The sequence below is a fragment of the Spermophilus citellus genome (genome assembly GCF_964194105.1).
Source record: "Spermophilus citellus genome assembly, chromosome: 4".
Classification (NCBI taxonomy): Eukaryota; Metazoa; Chordata; class Mammalia; order Rodentia; family Sciuridae; genus Spermophilus; species Spermophilus citellus.
Window position 1 is genome coordinate 204,918,504 of NC_138185.1, and position 21,133 is coordinate 204,939,636.

The 21,133-nt window shown below is 37.5% G+C and overlaps 1 protein-coding gene across 1 annotated transcript in view; it reads right to left on the bottom strand.

The window, feature by feature from the left end:
- Positions 1-21,133, bottom strand: part of CEP128 (centrosomal protein 128) — a 414,945-nt gene that overhangs the window by 61,121 nt on the left and 332,691 nt on the right. Inside the window, exons 22-23 of the mRNA XM_081292429.1 lie at positions 12,196-12,285; positions 6,288-6,311 (exon numbers count right to left, since the gene is read on the bottom strand). Of these exons, the coding sequence (XP_081148555.1) occupies positions 6,288-6,311; positions 12,196-12,285 (114 nt within the window). The remainder of the gene's footprint in view (positions 1-6,287; positions 6,312-12,195; positions 12,286-21,133) is intronic.

Below are 21,133 nucleotides of genomic sequence, written 5' to 3' on the forward strand. Positions count from 1 at the left end.
AATGTTATTCCAGGATCTTCTAGCTTTCAGAGTCTGTGTTGAGAGATCAGCTGTTATCCTGATTGGTTTGCCCCTAAATGTAATCTGCTTTCTTTCTCTTGTAGCTTTTAAAATTCTCTCCTTATTCTGTATGTTGGGCATCTTCATTATAATGTGTCTAGGTGTGGATCTCTTATGATTTTGCACTTTCGGCGTCCTGTAGGCTTCTAGGATATGGGATTCTGTTTCATTCCTCAAGTCTGGGAAGTTTTCTCGAATTATTTCATTGAATAGATTGTTCATTCCTCTGGTTTGGAGCTCTGTGCCCTCCTGTATCCCAATGACTCTTAAGTTTGGTCTTTTAATATTATCCCATAATTCTTGAATGTTCTGTTCATGGTTTCTTAGCATTCTTGCTGAATTGTCTATGTTCTTCTCAAGTTGAAATACTTTGTCTTCATTGTCTGATGTTCTATCTTCTAAGTGATCTATTCTGCTGGTAGTATTGTCAATTGAGGTTTTAAGTTGGTTTATTGCTTCCTGCATTTCTAGGATTTCTATTTGTTTGTTTTTTATTACTTCTAACTCCCTGTGAAATTGATCTTTTACTTCCTGGATTTGTTTCTGTAGTTCCTTGTCAATATGATCTTTCATTGTCTGATTTTGCTGTCTCATGTCTTCCTTGAGAGTCCAGATCATCTGAAGCATGTATATCCTGAACTCTTTATCTGACATTCCATCTGTTGCAGCTATTACCTCTTCTAGAGTTGAGTTGACCTGCAATGCTTGTGGTCCTTTCTTTCCTTGTCTTTTCATATTGCTTGCGTTTCTTTCTGCTTGGTGGAACTGTTGTGTTTTTGAAATTTTTCCCCCTGTTTATTTATATTGCTCTTGTATAGTTGGGATATCTCTCTTGTAGGGCGGGTAGTGGTTGTGCTCCTCCTCTAATCAGGGTGATCTATCCACTACGCTGGTTGGTCGTAGGTCTGCCCGCCCTGCGGGCACGGGTGGCTGCTCTACTCTTCTCCCACTCCAATTGCGGTGACGTTCCTACCACGTCCTCGGATCGTTGGTCCTGATCCGGACATGGGCAGCAGCTCTTCTCCACCCCTACTCCAATTGATGTGACGTGTCTACCACGCTGGTCGGCCTCCAAACCTGTTCCGCCGGTGGGTCTCAGATCTGCCCACCCTGCGGGCCTGGGCGGCAGTTCTGCTCAACCCCCACTAGTGGGGGTACCTAACTGCCTCTCCAACGGGTCTCTGGGCTCCTTCCGGACGCTGACGGCGGCTCTGTTCAACCCCCACTCCAACCAGTGTGACGTGACTGCCTTGATGCTACTCGTCCACCACACTGGCAGGCTGCCGAGCCTGTCCTGCCAGTGGGACGTAGGACTGCCTACCCTGCAGGATCAGACGGCAGCTCTTCATTGCCTCCACTCCAAGTGGGTTGACTTGGCTACCCTGCCGTCTGGTCGCTGGTCCTGTTCCAGGCGTGGGCGGCTACTCTCCTCGGCCCCAGCTGCAGTTGGGGTGTCGTGATACCACACCGGCGGGACCCTTAGCCTGCTCTGGGCGCAGGAGGCAGCTCCACTCTGCCCCCCGGGCCCCCGCAGCACCCAGCAGGACCCGGACCAAGAAGCAGACCCTGTAGGATCTCCAACCCTGAGCCTGAGCCGCTTCGGGAGCCAGGAGCCGGTCTCTCCGATCCCCGCCACGTTCTGCTAGGCGTAGGCTCCTCAGAGCAACCGCCGCGGGTTCCCCAAACCCAGGCCAAAGCAGTCCCGGGAGCCCAAGCCTGGCCGCACCAGACTCTCCCTGCTCGGTGCCCAGGCCTGGCCGCACCAGACTCTCCCTGCTCGGTGCACGCTCCGCTGTGGGCAGAGTCTAAGACGCACTTCCCACGGGTTCCCCAGCTTCAGGCCAAAACTGTTCCAGGAGACAGAGTCTCGCTGCCCCTCGTCGCAAGTTTCACTTGAGGCTGGCCTCAGCTCGCGGTCCCCGCAGGCTCCGCGGCCCTGGGCTCAAACCGCCACGGGAGCCAGAACCCAGCCTCTCCGATCCCTGCCTCACTCTGCTAGGTGCAGGCTCCACAGAGGAACCCCAGCCTCAGGCCCAGACGGCCCCGGGAGCCCGAGCTTGGCAGCTCCAATCTCTCCCAGCTCAGTGTACGCTCAGCCAGGGGCAGGGTCAAAGACACAGTTCCCTCGGGCTCCCTAGCCTCGGGCCAAACTGTTCTGGTAGCCCGAGCCACGCCGCCCCTCAGCGCACAGTCCCCCTGTAACTGGCCTCCGCCCGGAGTCCCCGACGGATCTCCCGCCCTGGACCAAAGCAACCCGGGGAACTAGAATCTGGCCGCTCAAAGTCCGGCGCCCGCCTTGCCAGGGGTGAAGCCCGAAGAGTATTCTCCTCAGGTATTCCCGTCCCGAGCCTGGGCGATCTGTCTGCGCGACGCAGGCAAATACCAGCCTGGAATCACCTGTTCCGTAGTTGAATGAGCTGAGATCAGTAGAAAACAGGGATGATTGCATCAGCTCTCCATGTTGGCGGCTGCTGTCTTCCTCCGTTTTCCGACCGGTGTCTGGTATCGAACTGGACCGGTTCTCTCCTCTGTTTCAAGGCTGGAACTCAGCACTCAGCGCGGCCAGTGCGCCACTGGCAGGAGCCCCAGAATCCGCTTCGCTGCAATCCCGCTCTGGAACCTCGCCGCCGATCATCCAGGGCGCGTCCCAGACTTCATCTGCGGGGCGGCCGCCGACAGGCACTGCTTCTCTCCGTGCGGGGGAAATCGCCTGTGACCAAGCCCCTGCAGCCGAATCCCGCGCGCTGGAAGTCTGTTCTCTAGATTCTGGAGCACCTCAATTTCACTGGGGATTCCCACCAAGGTAGCCTTCAGCCGTTTCACCACGTCTTTATCCCTCACAGTGGCGCAGCGCACTGGGGAATTGTACTCCCTTCGCCGCCATCTTCCCTCCCCTGACTAACTTATTTTTAAGTAAGTGACTTCTCTCGTGTTTCTGAGTGAAAATTCCACAAAGGCACAGATCAAAAGTCTATTTTTTCTCCTCCTAGTGTCAACACACTATTTTATATACTGCCTAGTAAATATCCACTGCCCAGTCCCATCCACTGTCCATGAGTTGAGACTCTCAATCAGGATTTTCCTCCAGGTAATTATCTTAGCTTTACTTGGGGGATCTACCTGCTATATATTGGCTGCAGGTAGTTCCTTCCTAGAAAAGTTCATATTAGACTCTGGTAAAAGTGATTAGAGTTCCTGTGAAACTCCAAATAGTGTATAGTACTAACCAAAAGACAGATGATAAAGAATAAATTGGGGGGGCTGTGGTTGTGGCTCAGCGGTAGAGCGCTCAACTAGCATGTGCAAGGTCCTAGGTTCGATCCTCAGCACCACATAAAAATAAAATAAAGATTTAAAAAAAAAAAAGAATAAATTGATGTACTTCTGGTGAATTTTTTTTCCCCACTCTGATGGGACTGATGCTATTTACACCCATGTTATTAAGTATGCTGAGTTCAACATTTCTTCATTCTACAAATGTTTGTTGAATGTCCACTTATCTCAGGCTTTTTTTTTTTTTTGACAGAGCTTGAGGATTTATTTGCAAATATAAAGTAATTTCTAATCCAAATAGCTTAGCTGCTACTGAAGGAGAAAAATGGACACAATTGTGATCTATGCAAAGAGATAACTGGTGGCAAGTCAGATTGAGTTTCTCATTATGATGAAAAGAACATCCTATTTGCAGTTATTATAACTATCAGAACCTTTACAATCAATCTATTGTAAACACTCCTAGGGAATGAAGAAATGTCAAGCTTTGACTGACTTGAATCACCATCATGTAGACTCTAGATGAAACACGGTGTGTGGCCTTAGTACATACCAAATGTGGACTGCCAATGCTTCACTGTGGTTTATGCACTGAGTTGTAAGAGAACAATAAATGGTCTGGAGATCACTTTCAGCATAGTTGATTTTATAAACTATAAAATATCTTTACCATTTGAATTGCCTACCAAGTGAATTAAATTCTGCTTCTCATAATGCCATATGAAGCCAAAGGACTTCATAATATTTGAGCATTAACATTATTACTGAGCATTCTAATTTTATGGTTTTACTTAGGATAATTATTTCAAATTAAAACTATCTTGAGAAAACGACTACTGTAAAAAACCTAGTTCATTTAATCAATTTTATTTTTCTCATGATGACTTCTAATTTTTACCTTTGCTCCTAAGGGAACTCTTAGAATAAGGCATTAAAGATTCTATGCATAATATTTGGTTAGTGAAGAGATTAGATAACTAAAAAAGACTGACAAATATAAATAAAAATTATATGCTTTTTGTTGTTGATATAATTTTTAGTTTCAGATATCACACTGGTTAAATAACAAGCAGTGACCAATGACATAATAATAGTAACCTAACATTTCTTTGGTCCTAAATATTTTCACATATATTTTCTCTTTTAATTCTCACATGATAAAATGATTTTAAGCCATTTTTACAGATGTAGGAATCAAGAAAAATATAATTTTCTGAATGTATACAAAAGGATTTTTTGTACCCTCAATTCAGGTCCTCAAACTCAAAATTTTTGATTTTTTTTCATGGTTTTCCAAAAGAACATTTAAGTCACAAGCTAAATTCTGTTGGCAAGCCATCCTAAGAGTAAGTAAAATATATGTGAAGGAACACCAGCCATTTTATTCACCTACAAAGTCATCATACTGAAACTGAGAAGGTGAGTGTACTTTCCAAATGGCCCAGATAAATCTAAGGGAGAAGTTATTTACTTACTAGTCTAGAAAGTATCAATCAAACTCACTTGCTTACACTTTTTACTAAAATGTTCCCTATTAGCATCTTTTCATTCCTCATATTTACAAAATAAATATTTATTAGCCTTATTGTTTAAAGAATTTTTTACTTTAAACATTTTTTACTCATTAAAAATATGTAAAAAACCTCTACTACTACTCCCAAGACAATCAATATTTTATGTACTTTCTTAAAAAGAGTTTTAATGCACAAATATGCATATTCAGTACTTGCATCACGCTTTTTTACATGTCCTCCTGGCTTTCTCCCACATAACAGCATGGTTATCTTTACATTTTGGAAAATATTACTTTTCACAGCTATATAATATTTCACAAGGTAGATCCATTACTTATTTTTACTGTTCTTCTAATTCACATGGTTATTCTTGTAAAAATGTTTACAGAAAGTAAAACTGTCATACATTATAAAACATGAAAACCAGAAAGCAATCAAATCACAACCTATAATTCTTTCTAACAAATCACTGTTATGGACTTAGTTTACTCTCTTTAGTTCTTATTTTAAAATATGCCTGTAGGTTGTTATTATTAAAGTACATATGATTCTGTATTTTGAATTAGTTTTCACTTAATATCACATTTCACCTATTATAACAACTATGGTATATTGAATAGAAATTCCATACTTTATTACTTCACTAATAAACAATAAATGGATTTCTCTTTTTTTAAGTTAAAAATTTCTAAACCAGGCACAGTGGTGCATGCTTATAATCCCAGCAGCTTGGGAGGCTGAGACAAGAGGATTGAGAGTTCAAAGACAGCCTCAGCAACAGTGAGGCGCCAAACAACTCAGTGAGACCCCGTCTCTAAATAAAGTACAAAATAGGGCTGGGGATGTGGCTCAGTGTTCTAGTGCCCCTGAATTCAATCCCCAGTACCAAAACAATAATAATGATGATGGTGACAATAACAATAATAATTTTCCAATAAATAGTGCAAGCATGCAGTCTTTACACCTATGCACTAAAAAAATAATTTCCAATACTAGATTCTTATATACAAGATTATTCAGAAAAAGAATGATCAGGTGAAAATAATGAAAAAAAAAAGTTTAAAACCTGAACTTCAAAGTATAAATAGCATCCTGATCTGTTTCTCATCAACCAATCTTTGTAGTGATTGTGAAATACAAAAGCAAACACACAAGATATTGATTACATTTAAACCTATTACATTTTCCATAAATTAGTACTTCTTGGCATATGAGTCCTGAGTGAGCAGTGAGCACTTAAATGTGCCCACATTTTTGTTTCCACTTAAAAACATCTATTTTTACATACCTTTTAGATACAGTTTAGCTCATTTTCCCTTTGAATCTTAGATGTAGTTTTAGAAATGTTTTCAGGAACTGCTTCCTTTGGTTTTCTTTGAAATCCACATTGGGGGACAGCAGTAACTCTGATACAAGAAGAAAGAAAATGCCCCAACTTACCGTTTCTAATGTATTAACACGCTCCTGCAAATAAAGCATAACATATAATTATAAACCCAAAGCTATTAAAAATCATTACAAGTTGACTTAGTATGAAGGTTTTCTATTTACCTTCCATTAGCAATAATTTATTTTAAAAATATAAAAAAATAACTGTCCAACTTAGAAGGAATAGATACAACAGTCACAGAAGAATCACCATGACTTTTCTCATTTCATCTCGTGTGAGGACTACGGAGTTTAATTTAATAGTAAATATCATAATCTTAAATAGTAAATATCATAAATCTATCTGCAGTTACTGAAAGGAACAGCTCTTAACACTTTTGCATTGTTAAAATTACCTACACAAAGATAGGTTTATATTAGTATATTTGAATATATGAATTACAACTATGTAATAGCAGGAATATAGAAAAAGGAAGTTGGCATATATACCGACTTCCATTAGGTAGGGAAAAATGATTTCACAGAAATGAAAAACTAAAAGAATAACTTTATCAATTAAATTTAATAAGAAAATCATTATTGAAAACAAAGGAGAAAAATAAATGAGGAAGATATTCACATTTGGTCAATCCTGAATCTTTTATTATCTACAGCATCTTAGAAGGTTTATGAAAATACTGGTTTTTAAAGGGGCCACTGACCACACTAAGAAAGCTAAAATTGTTGTATTATCAAGTCTTTCCAGAGGTGAAAATGATAAACAGGAAGTATTTATCAAATTTAAAAAATTCTGAATTTGAGAAAAAGCAGTTTGAAAATTCAAGAAAATGGAAGTTATCTTTTCTAGGAGGATCAAGGCCATAGGTCTTTCTTTTTCTTTTTGGGGGGACTGGAGGTTGAACTCAGGAGCGCTTAACCTTGGAGCCACATTTCCAGCCCTTTTAAAGTTTTTATTTAGAGTCAGGTCTGATGAGTTGCTTAAGGCCTCACTAAGTTGATGAGGCTGCCTCTGAACTCACGATCCTCCTGCCTCAGTCTCCAGTGCCACAGGGATTCAAATGACTGCTACCATGCTTAGTCCATTTGTCTTTCTTTTTTTGTCTGACATAAGTGATGAGCAATTTGAAGAAATCTGTGGAATCTGGATTTGTTGTTGAATCAAATTAATTAATCATTAATCCTATGAAGTAAAAGGGAGAATATGGTAGAGAGAATAACAGCTCAGGCCTCTTGAGAACTTGCAGAGACCCACATGGACTCAAGGCTTAGGAGCACAATGAACTAGTCCTGCACCTGCCTTCTCTCAGCCTCACCAAGTATGGAGAGCTCTCGCCTCAGGCTTTCCGCAACCAACTGCAAAACTGAATGGAACATTTCTATCTGGTAAACAACTGGCTGTATGAGCATATGTTAAACGCTTATATTATGCAAAATCAGCCCAAAGCAGACTTCTTTTATGCAATAGTATCTGTTCAATTGCATTTTGTTGGCATACTTGGGAAGATTCCATCCTTGCCTCATAACTTTCATAAAATAACTACTACTTCACTAGTAACTTGTGTACGATTCATATCGACTGCTTTATAATAAATATGATGCCTCTAGTGGACTTTGATCAGCTTTCAGGCTTCTTATTCACAGCACATCTGGGACAAAACCATTCTGCAATGCTTTATCATCCTTTGCAGAATGAATAGAACCTCATTAGATATTTTATAGAGATGGAAACAGCCTTTGGGCAGAATATGAACCATCTTGGAGGGCTCAAAATATTTACTGGCCCTTTTTGGGTCTTAAGTTTTATCCATAGTATGGGTTTGTGGGTTGATGCTATTTAGGATTAGCACATTTTAAAAGCACACATAGATCTCATATGAAATAGGTGACTTCACATCATGTCAAAAGAGAACTGAATTAAACAGCATAATTCTCATCTTAGTATTTGCCAAAGATAAACAGGTATCATTATAATTTATATCAACTGTTTTCATTCACTTAAGTATTTGCTATATGACTTTAAAAGAAATATGTACTTATAAAGACCCTGGATCCAAATGGTCAAAACAACACCATTTTATTAAAATATAAAAGTCAATAAACAGTACATTTTGGATGCAATATACTTTTGCCTGTTTATTCATTATCTATTTTCTTCCAAAGTGGTCCTGAGATAGTGGTCAACAAAAAAACTAAAATGTTAAACAAAATGAGGAAATTGGGAACACAGAAAATTTAGTTCATTAACCTAAATTTCAATAATTCAATTTGTTAATCAGCAACAGCTAATAAGCTATCAGCCATTGCTGACAATTAGTAGTTTTTGTCTAAATTGTAGAGTTTTAAAGTCTTAACTATAGGCTAAAGTAAAAAGAAACTATGCCTTATCTTTTTAAACTTCTAGTGTGATTTAAAATTTTAAGAAATTGTTTTGAAAAAAGTAAATAGCTTAGCTGACATCTTTTTTTGGCAAATAAGATTAGTTATTATGAATCTACACTGTTCTTTAATTTTAAGAAAGCTAAAGTTTGAGAGAGATCTACAAAGACAATGAATGATTTTAATTTTGACTCTAAACGATTGTACAAGTAGGTACTGCATAATCACTGAGCTAAATGTAGAGTGCTAATAGCTATTCTTATCAATAGGTGAATACTATACGTTCTGATGAAAATAATTCTGCTAGGCATCATATTTTAATTTATTCTGGGCTTGACAGGCCAAGTAGGGAGAATTATATTTTGGGAGAAGATAATAGCATTTGTACTATTAAAAAGTATTTTTTAACTTTTTATGATTAGGTTAGTAACATGCCTTGAACTATAAATGTTCATTTGCTACTTGGTCACAACAGGATGTGCTTTAGAACTTAGGAATTAACCAAGGCAATTCACTGGCATCACTGGAGATGAGCTAATATGAGTAGGTAAAGTTAAGAAATGAGCATGAAAGGGATCATTGATAATTGAATACATGGTCATTAAAAGTTTTACTGATTTAGCTAAACCAATCAATTAGGCATACTGATTCAGCCATCACATCTAAGGGATGAATTAGAATCTTATAAGTCTGAACAATCAGAATTCTTCTGTCTCTGGTAAGTAGAGTTGAATAGGTCTAGTGACTTAACTTTATCACAATAATGCAGCAATTCCCAGGAATGCTTTCAACATATTATTAGCATATGAAAAAGCACAACAGTGGTATAAAAATATAACAAGAATCTCTAACTTTTCCAAGTTAGGAGCTCTAAGAGTATTCAACAAGTTTGGAAACTTCTCTGGGAATGAAGGGTTGTGATGGACTTAAAAAATTTTTAAGAACAAAACCCACAATGAGGATTTCCTCCCATACTGTCCTGAAAGCACAAAGCCTGTCTTGTGGAGGAAAAAATTTATTCAGAACCATCCAAAGACCACCACATGGTGCTCTTTCTGTCATCATCAACTCTGTGCTCACACCTTTACCTGCGGCTTCCTACATAAAATATGTAGAATGCAATGCAAACAGTAGGTACATTTTTCCTTCTAGGCATTTCCTCATAGCAATCCATTACATTTAGCATTTTGTCATTTTTTTTAATAATTAAAAATAAGGAGAAATAATTTCCCAAACTCCAAGATAGTAAAACGAAAGGACAGGATAAGGCTTTTATTGACCATCACCAAAAGAATAAGCATTCCATATAGTGATTTAAAATAAATTTAAAAGATAAAAATCGCAATCTCAATGTAGCAATATCAAAAAAGCTTTAAAATTGAGCATAAATTGATTGAGATTATGCCAAATGCATCAATGATCTCTACAACAAATTACACACTCCCAATTAAAAGTCAAAAAAGTTATTCTAGGCTTAGGAAAGCTTTAAAAAGGAAGGTTTTAGAACAGCTTATACTGATTTTCCAACCACCCAAAGTTCAATTTAGCCATAGAAAGAGCTGTAGTCAATTTTTGCTAACTCAGTTTACTAGCTACTTATGTGCTTTTTTCAAATAATCTAGTTCAGTGTCCAAAATGAAACAGAAATATTGAAGGAGGGAACAAGTCGTCAAGATTTAGTCTAAAAAGTCATCAATTAAACTCCCAACATTTTGATTTAGCCAGTTTGAAGGGATGTGTCATGTCTTCACCTATACAGAGCATCCAATAATACTCCTTATTACCTGCTTTTCATTCTGGGTGTGGCTAATCCTTGAGAACCAAAAACAGAAACAAAGTGTCTTACCCACGTTTCCAATACATTCTCTCAGGTATTGCCACAAGGAGAAGTGAGGGCAGTTTTTCTGCTATGTTCTTGGGTTGGCATTTTGCTTTGTGTTGGGCTTATTATGAGACCACTGCTGACCATCATACCAAAGTTTGACACTGTTCAGGAAATGCTCAGGACAATGTTCTTAACTAAAGGAGAGTACCATTTTGTATCTACTTTTAAGGGAAATTCAGAAGTGGGATACATGCATGGGTTTGTGGGGTGAAAGTGCAAGATAAGGAAAAAGGTATGGGAATATGTTCTGTTGGTTGGTCCTGTCAGATTTCAGTGGAAAATACAGCCTGAAAGGAGAGGAAAGGGTTTTGCTTGAAGTCTTTGTAAATAAAGCAATGAAAATTTTTTTCTTTTGAAATGAAGAATCATTTCAAGATTCCTCCTTCTATAGCACAACGTGACATGGTATGTAGGTGTGTGACTGCAGAATGTGACTCCCAACAAAATGAAGGAAAAATGACACAGAATTACTTTTCTCCTGTGACTACCCAATTCCACAGTGAAACTGTTTGTAGCAGGTAACAAAGGCATTTGTTCAGTGAGTGACATCTGGACTGGAGAACAACTAAAACTTATTTGCAGATAAAATAAAGACTCTGATGGTGGTTAGGGGCAATGCAAATGACAGCCAATGTAATTTCTGAGATTGACTATTCCCCAAAAGACATGTGGGAACAGAGTTGAGTAGTAGGGGAAGAACTCCAGCAACTAGAAACCAATTGTTTTTTTTTTTCAAGGATTTACATTGTAAAAAATAAAGTATATGTCTCCAGTTGTGAGGTTAGTCATATATCAGTGAAATATGTTCTGAGTTCCAATGCAAATCATATTGCAATGGTGATTATGGCATAATTTATGAGCAGGCTTCTGTCATGCAGAACTTGTGACAAACTATAGAGCATGTTTTCATTTTAAGGTATACAAAGGGATGTGTATCTTCCTGTCACCAAACAAAGCTGGTCTAATCAGACTCCCTCAAGCTAACATCTTCCTTGTTCCTCTAAAATTAAATTTAACTTCAGATTACCTGCCCTCCTGAGCTTCCTGGTGAAGAATATCACCAAATACTCTTTTGGCCCAAGTTCCTGTTCCCTGAATGCTGAATTACAAAACTGGTCATTGAGTCATTAAATGGTACAAGTAAACAGGCCACCTTGGGAAATTATTGCTTACCTTTGAGCATTTCCAACAATCCACATCTTAACTTACAGGCAGAGACATTTAATAAATATTTTTCACTCCCATATTCTTCCTGTGTTATTCTATATACAGTTACCTACAGTGTTCTACACCAGAAGAGCTACTGATAAGGATAATCAAGTCCTAAGCAGCAAGTTTTAAAGTAGCTGACTTGGCTGATCCCAGTTAGGTTGCTTTTTGCTTCTACATTCAGTTTGACTTACATTAAAACTATATCATTCATTTCCACTTCCTAGTACATGCCCAGTTGAGAATGGAAAGGATTGAAAATTAACTTCAGATTACCTGCCCTCAGATCATCAATGGAACCCCCCCGTTTTTTTTTCTTCCCTATCTAAGAATACTGAGGGAAAAACAACTCCATATCTCCCTGTTTAGATGTTCTTCGAGGATACACACCTGAAGTCTGGCTTATCCTGTAAGTCCTAAAATAAAGTCAATATGTTTTGACTACTCAGTTCCAAAATCCTAAATATTTCTACCTATGAAATACTTAACTGCTTTTTCTTCAAATTGAGCTTCACTCTGATTTTTCACTGTGGTCTGACTACCGTCTTCCCAAGGTAGAAGTTTAAACAGTAGCTTCGGCTGTTTAAGAGAGATGTGAGTTATGAAAGAGTTGGAAAGCTTTATCATCCTAAAGTAACTGGAAGCACTCAAAATAGTAATAACTATAAAAATAACACTAATAAAACTATAACCATTTCAAACTAAATTTTAAATCTCGCATTTAGAGAAAATGATGCAGTAATTTTAAAATGGTTCCCCAAATAATTCCTTACCCAACTTAAAAATCAGTCTTAGAGAAATCATTATTTGAAATTTAGAACATCTTATTCTTTAGGATTATAAATAAAGAGTAGTGATTTAGTTCAAAGTGTCCTAAATTGTCTTGCTTTTACAAAATCATCCTGGAAGAACTAATCCTAAATTCCAGTCTAGGCAATGAAGGATTAAATGAGATGGCAGCTTGTTAAGAGTTGTACCTGGCCTGTTTAAGCCATTAATGAAAACTACTTAACGCTCACAACTCTACCTGCAGACAATGGAACACTGGGTGTAGTGTCAGTGTAGGAGTTCAAGAGGGTCTGATTACTTAGAATTATACTTTCCTTCCACCTGCCAAATTATTCTAAATTCTACCAAAAGAAATTTATTCTTTGAAGAAGAACTCAGAAATTTATTCTTGGACTCTCTCATGCCAGTTCCTCTTTTAAAAGGCAAACGTTTTAAAAATAGATTACCATTAAACTAGTTTAGGAGTCAGCAAAGTGAGCCAAATCCGGCCAGCCACCTGTTTTTATAGGACCATGAGCTAAAACGATCTTTATATTTTCATTTGGTTGAAAAAAAAAATCAAGGTAAGAATAGTATTTCATGATGTGAAAATTATATGAAATCCAAATTTCAGTGACCATAAGTAAAGCTTTATTGGAACACAGCCTGGACATTTGCTTAAGTATTGTCTGTGGCTGTTTTCATGCTCTAATACAGAGGTAAGTTGCTGAAAGAGAACATAGGAAAATAAAACTGAACTAGTGTAGCATCTGCCCTTTATAGGCAGTATGTTAGCTCCTATTCCAAGGTGTTGGTATCCTATAAGAATTCCTTTTCTCCTTCCTCAGAGAGGTCACACTGTGGGAAATGCTGTAGGTTTCTGGAAAGAGAGGATGAAATGAAACACAACTAACCAGGACCAAAAAAGGGATCAGGAACCACACAAATTTCACCCAATTTTAAAACAAACCTCAAGTTGCATGTGCATAAAAACATATGCCCCAAAAATAACCATTCTGCAGACCATCTAAGTTGTCCTCTTTTTGTCCTTTATTCCCTTTATCAATCTTATTCCTTTTCTTCTGATGTCTTTCCCTACTTCCTTCTTTGCTTCCTTTCTTTCTCTAACCCTCCTTCCCTTCCAATCACTTATGCACTTAATTCATCTGAATTTATTGAAGGAGGCACTGAGTAACATATTGGGTTCACAAGGAAGATAAAGATCTTATTGTTTTTATGGAGCTTACATTTCAAAGGAGTTGACAAAGAAATATATAAAGCAGATACACAGTGAATTACTATGGGTGAGGGTGGAGGTTTACTCTCAACAGATTGAGTTTAAGGTTAAGTCCCCATGAAGAGCAACATTAGAGTTGAAATCTCAAGGACAGAAATGAGCAAGCCATTGAAAGAGCTAGGGAAAAATATCACAGAGAGAGGAGTAGCAATGCAAAAGTCCCAACTCAGGGATTTAAAGGACAGAAGGGACACTAGTGTATATGCATTGTGGGTATTGATGAAAACATCTCTAACTTACCAGCATCATAATATCAACACTATTTATTTAAAGAGTAAGAGTCAAAAATTTTATTGGTTATTTTAAACATTCCTATTTTTAATACTCACAAAAATCCCAATAGAAGGATATTATTCATTTCATTCATCTAAACTCAGAGAAACAGACTCAAAAACATTAATGCTGAAGTTGACATGATGATTAAATAAATGGGCAGTTTGGACTGTAATCCAGTTCCAGATCCTTTCAATAGTTCTAAAAAAAAAATGGAGCTAATGGAAATACCATATGCTGACAGAGCAGTTTTATGGGCAAACAGACAATAAATGCTTTTTTATTACCATCAAGGTTATTTTGTGTTTTTGCATGGTTCAGGTTCAGTGATGCACTAGAAAACTGTTCTAGGACTGCTTTCTTAAAATTATATATGCAAGAATAGCATTCTAGAACCTCGTTTATAATAGGTATGCAAAACACAATAAAAATTAATGTTTTAATAAAAAGTTGTTTGTATATCCTTTTATATTTATTTCACTACATAAAAATGGATTATATATGTGTGTGCATGTGTGTGTGTGTGTGTGTGTGTGTGTGTGTGTGTGTGTAACACACACATATAAATATCGCCAGAGATATGGAAAATGCAGGACATCTCCACAAGGAGAGACAACCAAAGGGGATTATATTTTTGCCACATGCGGGAAACAGACTGAATTTGGAGTCCTCTCCTCTCAATTGGGAAAAAACCTCACCCCGCTGAAAATAAAAGCTAAAGAACTTCAACCTTCCACCCTGATGGCACCAAGGAAGCTGGGAGGTAGATGGCTGATGCCTCCTGCCCAGGCTCCTCTAGCAAAGGCCAACTAAAGCTACATATCTACATTTCCTGTCTTTTGTCCCATTTTGCCCCCCTTTCAGGCCAACTAAACCTACATATGTATATCACCTAACTTTAGTTTCTATAAATTATAACTGCTTGTGTGGGAAAGCAGAGAAGCAATCTACTTGCTTCTCCCAATTTGATCAATATGCGTAAAGTTCCTTTTTCCTTTTTTTCCTTTTTGTCTATCTCTTATGTAGGTGGAAGGTGGATCCTGCAGGCTGGGATTCAGGCAGGGTCCCTGGACTAGGCTACTGGGAACATTCCTTCCATAAGGGTGTTGTGACTCTTCCTTACCTCAGACCAGCTGAGTCACATGTAGTCAATACCACTGGGAAATAGCAGAAGAAAGATAAGGAAAAGCAAAAATCTATACTTAATTAGCTCTCATATTGTGCAGCTAGATGACAACTGCATTGTGCTGGCCGTCCAATTCTTTTGGATAAGGACTACAGAGATTTATATTGGCCAATAAGCCTATATATGTTCTCTTTCTTCCAACTCATTTGCAGGAACTTCAACCATAATCAGAATACCATAAATGCATGGTCTCTTGTAAGTAACATTTTCTATTTCACTTTATATGAGCAAATGCAGAAATATTAGCAGATATTACATGTTATTTACCAGCATGCTAATAAAAATTCACACATAAAAGTAAACACTAAAATTCTAACAAATAAAATCTAGAATAGTATGTATTACAAGGAACTCTAGAAAAAAGGGCCCTTTAGTGTTCATTTTTAAAAAACCAAATTAATGACCAATTATGATAAAGAGACTAAGATATAAACGGAAATGTTTTTAAGTCATTTCTTCAACTCATTTAAGTTTTATCACTTTTTACACAATTTAAAATTTATGAAAACCTTCTAATGTTGCCTTTAATTTTTGCCAGAATATTTTGAACTTGGTTTAAAACTGAAATTGAAGAAGCCTGAGGAGGGCTTTAATAACAACTCTCTTCAGTCTGTTTGTTTAAAACATGATGAATAAGCAAAAAGAAAAGGTGCAGAATGGAAAAAGAAAAATGATCCCTTCTCCTTCCTAGCAGTGTTCGAGGTTACTGGATTGTTCATAGTCTTGCACAAGAAATTAAAACCTTCCTCACATGCTAGTAGCCAAGTATATATCTGACACGGTCCTAGTTGTCATATATGTGAACTTGGAGTCTAATGGTTTATAGTAGTTTTAAGTTAAAGGCAGAAAGAAGCTTCACTAATATTAACTCCCCGTTATCTCCTGACTCATTTACTCTATAAATTGCATAGTTTCTTAAGTCTTTTATTTCAAAGGGGTAGATTGTCACTGTTTTACCACACTAAATTCTTAATATATCTGACAATGATTCATTCAGATTAAAAAAAAATTGAAAGAAAAAGCTAAGAACCTAAACAAATCATGGGCTGGGGAATGGTGCAGAAATTCTGATCATCATAGCTCTTGAGTTATATTAGTACAGTGGTGTGGAAAACTTGGAATACAAGTCCTAGCTCCACCACTGTCAGGCCAAAAAAGCCTTAGCACTGTGCATGGCTCAAAGAATTGCTCTGTGGTGATTAATATCAATCACTAGCAGTTCACAGGTGATTTTTTTTCCTTTTCTTTGGATGTGCAGATCATCACCTTTTGGGGTTGATTTCCCACAATCTCGACAGGAGGTAACAAGTGCTTAATAAGTATTTGTTAGTAGATTTAAACATAATATTGGCAAGTTTTTAAGATTCCAGACTGAGGAAATCCTCTGCAGCATTTCTTTATATTCTGGAAAATCACCCAGAAATTGAGAGGTGGGGGAAGTCCAAGAAGTAAGAAATGTAATTTATTTCCATTACTACTTAGAAACTCAGAAATTTGTTTTTTAAGTCAGTGGAAATTTGTTTCCACCAGAAAAGTATTATTGCTGAGTGTTTGTTTCCAAATTTGCTCCACAGTACAGTCATTACATAGAAGAATACTGCATTTCACAATTGTCACTGTTATCAGGAGATGGAAGAGAAAATGGATTAACATGGTTATTTGCACAAAACTTAAGGTTTATCTAGGGACACTGTATCAGAAGCACAAGCAGTAATACATTATGGAGAATGGTCTCAAAGTGTTCAATTAAAGTCCACAACTCAAATGAATTTGCCCCCAAATTGTAAGATAACAGCTAACTCTTGGGTACTTGCAGAAACCCTAGACAAGCTCAACACCATGGAACACCATAATGTACCAAGATGGCGTTTTGTTTTTCACAAGAAAACATAAACAGCTATTTATATCATGGAGCCTAGAGCTGGGACTTTGGACAATGGCATCAAGGGACGTTTGTCCAAAGGCTGACTTCCGTGATGTCAGTTACCAAGGAGATGGTACATGAAGATGCATAAAATAATCTTCTCCTTGAGAGAACAATTTATAAAATCTCTAAAACACATCCAATTCCAACACATTTTCAATTCCAAATTCTTCAGTAAATTTTCTGCATAGAGTAAAATTTGGGCTTTTAAAGGCTTTGTCTTTGGCATTTTAAAAAAGTTTCCAAATGGTGTCTGTATTTTAAGAGGCTTTTTTAGAAGCTTGATTCAAGGAGACTGCTGAGTCCCGATGACTTGTGCTTTTCATCCCCCTTGGGTAAACAGAGCAAGGCAAGTTTTTATATTTCTTTAATTCTCAAAAGAAAACAGTCTAGTCAATCAACTTCCCTATATTCAAACACAAGAATACTTCTTTTAGGGTATTCTATCTTCAAGTTTTATTCTGTCATAAATTTGGAATTAAAATTAAGCTACAAATTTCAGATAAAACAAGGTGATAAAATTTAATGATCACTAAAATTTCAAGTGGAATCCATTTTACTGAGCTTGGTTCCCTCTTCTCCTGAGGCCTCTTGATATAGAAAATTGAACTGTGCAAATCTAATTGGCTGAGACCCTGCTTGACCTCAAGACAGACTGCTAATGTTTTATCTCTGTTGAGATCTCATACCAAATCTAAGGTTGGATAAGCCTCTTCACCTTTTGAGAAAACAGGGATTTTAATGAGCCATTAAGTCACCTTGCCCTGAAAGTAACAAAGGGCTGCTCACACCTCCATTCCCCATAATCATCCATATTTAGTTTTGCTTATGTCATTGCTAGGAACATTTTTTAAAATCATACCTTAGAGCAAATATATATATTTGCCTAAATTCTAAGGAATGCATTATATTGGTTTGTAGAAGTATAGGGATAAGCAAGATATTGCATTGCTTTCTAGTTTAATAAAATTTTAAGCAGTTAATCCCAATTTATCAATTTATTCAAACTGACACCTGTAAAAGTATGCTTTAGTATCTCCCAAGGAAATGAGGATTTCTGGGGAAATAAATTACTCTAGTTCTTCTGGAGATCCAGTGTGAGAAAAGGACATTCCCTTTCACCCTCACTTCCTCTTCTAAAGTAATTCAGAAGGGGCTCTGAGCTGCCCCACACCTGCATTTCCACCCTCAATGTCTATTCCCAATCTACAGTGTGGCTTAAAAGTTCAGGTTACTAGCATTCTACTGTCTTGTGGAAATGACTGACAGCAAAACCAAGGAAATTATCCACTTGGCCTGTCACTAGCCCAGTTTTCTTTAGTAAGAGGAAGAGCCATCTACTGGGTACAATAAGATGTTAATGTACTATCTTGTCAGCATCTGCCAGGCCAATTTACTTGCACATGTCAATCCTACTCTCTTATGGTTTTTCTTGCCCACTTTGTCTACAAGGATGTGTCTGCCACCTCTACATTGGCATTCTCTATTACAATACCCTTAGATTAATATTTACTAGGTTTGCTCTCAAAAAAAGCCTCAAGGAATTTAATTTCTATTTTTTTTTTTTTTACTTTAAAACACTGTGTTGCTATAGGCAACTTGATAAGTAACTGAAATAAAGTAATGGCTGGATAAGATTATCTTCTCCTTTCCATTCATCTTAAGTGCTTCGCCTAAGTACTACTGGGGTAACGACATCAAAATCTAACATCTCCCTGCAACACTAAAGTAGTTCTAAAATAAATACTAATAGACAAACTTTTAGGACAGTCTTAAAAGGCTAACTAATAGAGAAATTAAATGTAATTATGGGTTGTCTAAAAAACAGCATGTCACTAATGCCATTTAATATCCTTCTGAGCACAGCTTCTGGGATGTTTCAGAAGGAAAATATTTTCCTCCTTAAAATAGCATAAACCCATTTAAAAAGTTAATAAAATGATTCAACTCATTTCTAACAAAACTTCTAATGACAAAGGATGTGTCCAGAAATACTTTTGACAACATTTAGGCTATAGGTCCTCCAACTAAAGTGATTGCTTTCTCTCCCTAAGACAATGAGACTGATACTCACAAGGTGCTCAATAGTCAATCTTGTTATTGCCACACTGTGCGTTTTTCACTTCCTCGTTATATTATGTAGCTATACAAAGACATAATATTTCCTTCAGCATAGTCTGCCATAAATAGAAATTGAAGGTTCATGGTTGCCCATGGAGCGGGTAGGAAAAGAGAGGGAGCGGTGGAGCAGAGGGAGGAAGGGAAGAAGGCAGGGAGGCGCTTCATGCAGGCCAGGACTGGGTCTGGCTTCTTTACTTCTGTCCCTGACATGCAGCATGGTGTCTGGAACACAGAAAATGTAAATAAATGGTATTTATTGCACAGTGGTTGTAAACAAAATATACCGAGGACCTGCCAGGCATCAAGGGTTCCATGCTTCTTATCATAATTCTCTTGATAATCCTAAGAAGTCAATGTTACTATTGTTCCCAATTTATAGATATAGAAGCTGCCTCAAAATAACCTAAAATAACCTAATAAGAGAGGAAAATCCACGTTATAAAATCTAATTTTAGCTCATTTCAAATAAAATGAAAAGAGACAGCCATAAATTAGCAAAGAAAAGGAATGTGGGAGTTTTCAAGATATTCTGTTTGGTCACTTCCACAGTTAACCCTTGGGAACTTTCCTCAATGAAGTAGGATACTAATTTTTTAAGTACACTTTGTATTTGGTGGTTCACAAAACAACATGAGGAAAAAAACAAGTTACTGAAAGTGAACCACATAGATTGATATTTTAAAGAAAGAAAACAAAACCCAGCAGTAACATCTACTGCTACCAGCCATAACAAGCAAGGTGTCAAGTCACTGAATACATTTCAATAAATTGAGGAAAAATGGATTACCTTTTGTGTCTATTTTAAATGTTTCCACTGATCTCAAGAGGATTAAAGAAGGGATTTGTTTGTTTCAGTGTACCTCAAATCCATATGCAAATAGAACTCTGATACTGCACTACACATTTATAGTCAAAGACAATACTTTGCTTTTAAGAAGAGCAACACACAATGTAACTGCAAATGAATGTCACAAAAAATGAGCCAGACAACAGTTAAGCTCCAATAAAGAATTCTGGTAATTACAAGCTGTACTGTAACAATCACTGTCAAATATATTTGCCTCCACTATTCCTGATTCCTTGCAAGATTGAACATATTCTCTTCCTTGTGCCTGCTCCCTCCCCCCCACCATCTTGTCCTTTTCAACTGCTTTTATCACTCATGCCAAATGACTCATTGATCTTTGTTTCAATGCTACACTTAAAGAGGGAGAAAGCAGAGCACAGCAGGAGGGAGAAAGGAAAGAGAGCAAAAAAGAGAAAGAGTGTGTGTGCGAGTGTGTATATACACACATACACACATAAATGACATTACCTGGGTCTTGTCCCTCAAAACAATTTAAATTAAAAAAAAAAAATGAACTCTAGGACATGGGGGATGGGTACTGTTTTTCAATTGATCAACCTTAAGGAGACTCAGGGATAAGTATAACTAAAGAGGAGACCAGCAGGGTGGCATTCACTTGTTCAATCCACAGAAACTTATTGAGTAACCCACGGCAGCCATCGCGCTACACAGTGGACATTTTATTTATTTATTTTTTCTTTTCTTTTTCTTTTTTTTATTGGTTGTTCACAACATTACAAAGCTCTTGACATTTTAGAAAAGGAAACACATGAGGGTTGCTTCACAGGTACGACAGGAAATATATTTATTGAATGGTAAAGTTTTGGTTTGAAACCAAAATCCATAGCAAACTGTCTCCAAAAATGTAAAAATATTCTTCAGTTTACTGAATATTTTCCCCTTGCAATACTCTTTTGCTAAGCTTTATGATCTGTGTTTTCTTGTTATTTTCTTTATGTCTTTGGCTCCTGGGTGGGTTCTTGTCCTTGGTCTGTTATGTGAAGTGCTATT